General features: G+C 51.9%; 1 protein-coding gene across 1 annotated transcript; it reads left to right on the top strand.

Moving 5' to 3' along the window:
- The first annotated feature begins 333 nt into the window (after positions 1-333).
- Positions 334-2,886, top strand: LOC103647446 (transcription factor MYB36). Its single transcript, XM_008671987.3, has 3 exons — positions 334-1,510; positions 1,627-1,756; positions 1,946-2,886. The coding sequence occupies exons 1-3, from the start codon at positions 1,375-1,377 to the stop codon at positions 2,718-2,720; spliced, it is 1,041 nt and encodes a 346-aa protein (XP_008670209.1). The 5' UTR covers positions 334-1,374; the 3' UTR covers positions 2,721-2,886.
- The last annotated feature ends 557 nt before the right edge of the window (positions 2,887-3,443 follow it).

The following is a 3,443-nucleotide window of genomic DNA, read 5'->3' as shown; positions in this document are numbered from 1 at the left end:
ATAAGAGACGACTAAGAGATTATATAGTATATCCCTGAAACTCTAGATCATCAATGCAGCTAGAGACAATATGTATAGAAGGTACTATACAGACTCTTCACAAAGAGCTAATTTCTTATATTTTTTTACTTAGCTCCTTAGAGACTCTAAAAACCCATATTAAATGGGTTGCCCTAACCGTGAATACTCTCTTTATGGCGTGTTATGCGAGATGAAAATTTTGTGACGTTTGGTTCACAATTACATTCTATAAGCCGAATTCTTAGAGCATCTTCAATAGTTATGCAAACAACTCACTAAATATGAATTTAAGAAATTTTTGGTGAAAACTCTTCTTCAACAGTTATGTAAAATATGTCCTCAAATTTACAAACTCACTACAAAACTCAATTTCATTCCTACATTTACCAACCTTGTTGGGACTCCCTAAATCAATGTTGGTTCTAAATCCATCTGGAAACCATATTCCGGCCACCGTTTTGCGTCGTCCCACCATCCTGTTGACCACAAATCTATCTCCAATGCCCCGTGCTGTCTTTATATCATCGCTACAAACTTCTGGTCTTCCATCGATAACTTCGACCTTCCAAGACGTTATGGAAGGTTGCTGATGTGCTAGCTCAATTAAAAATAGAAAACATGGTCACTTTTTTGTTGACGTGGACAATTTTAAAAATTAGCCACCAATAAATAGAGAACCATACACATTTTTTTACTTCTTAAAGTGATTTAGCAACTTTTTAAATCTATAATTTAACATAATAAATTTACATAACTATAACTATTAGAGATACTCTTATTCTTCGTGCGAACCAAACGCCCCTTATATAAATAAAACATCATCCAGCCACCCCCTGGCCACAAGGCTCAGCCTGTCAGACACGCCTCCTAGAGTTAGACTCTTAGACCAACTCTAGCAAGACTCCGTATCCGACTCCGCATCCCCATTTTGCGCGGTCTGAGGCACTGTTGCGCGCTCCAGCAGACTCCGCATCCCTCTCCGCAAAATGGACGCCGTGTCCCTGCGCTCCCCATTTCCACACTTTCTCTCTCCTCTCCGCAACTCTCTGCGTGCGCGCGCGCCTGCTGGCGGGACCCAGGTGTCATAGACTGCATGCGGAGTGGGATGGGGAGTGTTGCTGGAAACGGAGCCGGATACGGAGAGGAGAGAGAATGTGTCGGCCGCGCGTTTTAGGGATACGGAGTCGCACACTGCTGGAGTTGGTCTTAGTCCATAGAGACTAGAGAGAGCGTGCCTGCTGCGCCGCCGCCCTAACGCCATCCAAGCCACACGGTAGAGACAGAGAGAGAGAGAGAGCTGCCGACCGACCTCACCGCCGCGCCGCGTGACACGAGCGGCCAATAGAGACGGAGATGGGCAGGGCGCTGTGCTGCGACAAGGCGACGGTGAAGAAGGGGCCGTGGGCCCCGGAGGAGGACGCCGTGCTCAAGGGCCACATCGACGAGCACGGCGCCGGCGGCAACTGGATACAGCTCCCCCACAAAATCGGTAGGAGCAGTAGTTAGCTGTGTCATCATCTGCATAGCACTAGCTGATGCAGCCTGCGGCGAACTCTCATGCATGAACGCTGAACGGGATCATCGCTGCGTTTTGCTCATTTGTAGGGTTGAACAGGTGCGGCAAGAGCTGCCGGCTGCGGTGGCTCAACTACCTCCGGCCCAACATCAGGCACGGCGGCTTCACGGAGGATGAGGACAGGCTGATCTGCAGCCTCTACATCAGCATCGGGAGCAGGTGAGCATACGCGTACAGTTCAGGAGCTAATATTCAGCGCACGCAAAAGCCCCTTTTCAACCACTGCAACTCAAACGAGTTAGTAGATCAATAATCAGCACTCAGCAGCCCAGCTCGCCGAAGGATCGGATTAGCCATTGATCATATCATATGGCTTATTGACTGGGTGCCGTTCGTCTTCGATGGCAGGTGGGCAACGATCGCCGCGCAGCTGCCGGGGAGGACGGACAACGACGTCAAGAACCACTGGAACACCAAGCTCAAGCGCCGCCTGCTCGGTGGTGGCGGCCGGCGGCCGAGGGCAGAGGCGCGCCTCCAGCTCCTCACCAACCCAACCTGGCAGCACAACTCCTTCGCCTCGTCGGCGCTCGAGAGGCTGCATGTGAGCATGCGTCTGCACCGGCGCCACCAGGCTCGCCTCGACGACAACCCGCCGCCGGCGGCCTTCACCTTGTACAACTACGACAGCCTCGCTGCGCCGCTGTGGCCGAGCCTGGCTCCCTCGTCTTCTCCTTCACCGGCGGCGAGTGAGAGCTCAGAGATGCTGCCGCGGCAGCAGCCACCGGCAGGTGCTACTCCCACTGCTGGTTACTCCGCCGGGCTCTGGTGGACTCACATGCCAGGCAGTTACAGTTTCGGCTACGCAGGAGGTAGAGTGCAAGAAAACGTGGACGGCACCTGCACACCGCCGCTTTCGACTAGCACCAGAGACACCATGACGGCAGTAGGCGTCGAGAGCTCGAGCTCGACGCCAACAGCAAGCTCTGCCTCCGCGACGTTTGAGAGTAGTATGGACGACGAGATCGACATGTTACTCCGGCAGATTCAGTGCTTCGGGGAGAGCGGCCGCCACATCGGCGACGAGGTGGCGGTAGACGGCATAGACCACTGCTTCAGAGCAGTGGATCGTCATGAGACGGCGAACGGCAGCGTTGGTTCTTGGAGTGGATTCGGTGTTCCATGACTACGTGCAAGGGTACAACCAGTGCTAGAAGCTTTGCAGACATGCACTGCGCTACTAGCTAGCAGCACCTGTAAGACTACATGAGTTTGGCTAGCTAGTGACATGCACTAATCTCCTCCAGAAATTCAGGATTGGAACATCGACTTAGGCCCTATTTGTTTGCCTATATGTCAAGCGCCTCAACGATCAATGTCGCCGGACCGCGGCTACGTAATTCGTAGTCGCGCTCGAGACCTTCACCGTGAGAAGCTCTCACCGGCGGCTTGAGAGGGTTTGAGGGAGAGGAGCAACTTTAGGATAATTGATCTTGCTTGCCTCTCCAAGTCTGATTACAGGGCATATATATAGCCAATGGCCCAACCAATCTCTCATGTAATTAAGGCATGCAAAAAGAAACCCTAATCTCTCCTATAATTAAGGCATGCAAAAGGAAACTCCAATCTCTCCTATAATTAAGGCATGCAAAAGGAAACTTCAACCTCTCCTATTATTTAGGCATGCAAAATGAAACTAGGTCCTAACTTTCTAAACTTAGCCACTGACGGTGTCACCTGCCCTTGGCCATGCGCTCCGCGACCCTCCTAGCGTCACGATGTCGCCTATAGGTGCGACCGTACATGACATCTCTCCCCCTCGACGATCAGCTCGTCCTCGAGCTAAAATTGGGGAAATTTGTCGCGGAAGTCTGCAACATCGTCCCATGTAGCACCAGCAGTGGACTGC

The sequence above is a fragment of the Zea mays genome, chromosome 2, assembly GCF_902167145.1.
Source record: "Zea mays cultivar B73 chromosome 2, Zm-B73-REFERENCE-NAM-5.0, whole genome shotgun sequence".
NCBI classification, from domain to species: domain Eukaryota; kingdom Viridiplantae; phylum Streptophyta; class Magnoliopsida; order Poales; family Poaceae; genus Zea; species Zea mays.
The sequence above is the reverse complement of the archived record's forward strand: the minus strand, read 5'-3'. Positions and strand labels throughout refer to the sequence as shown.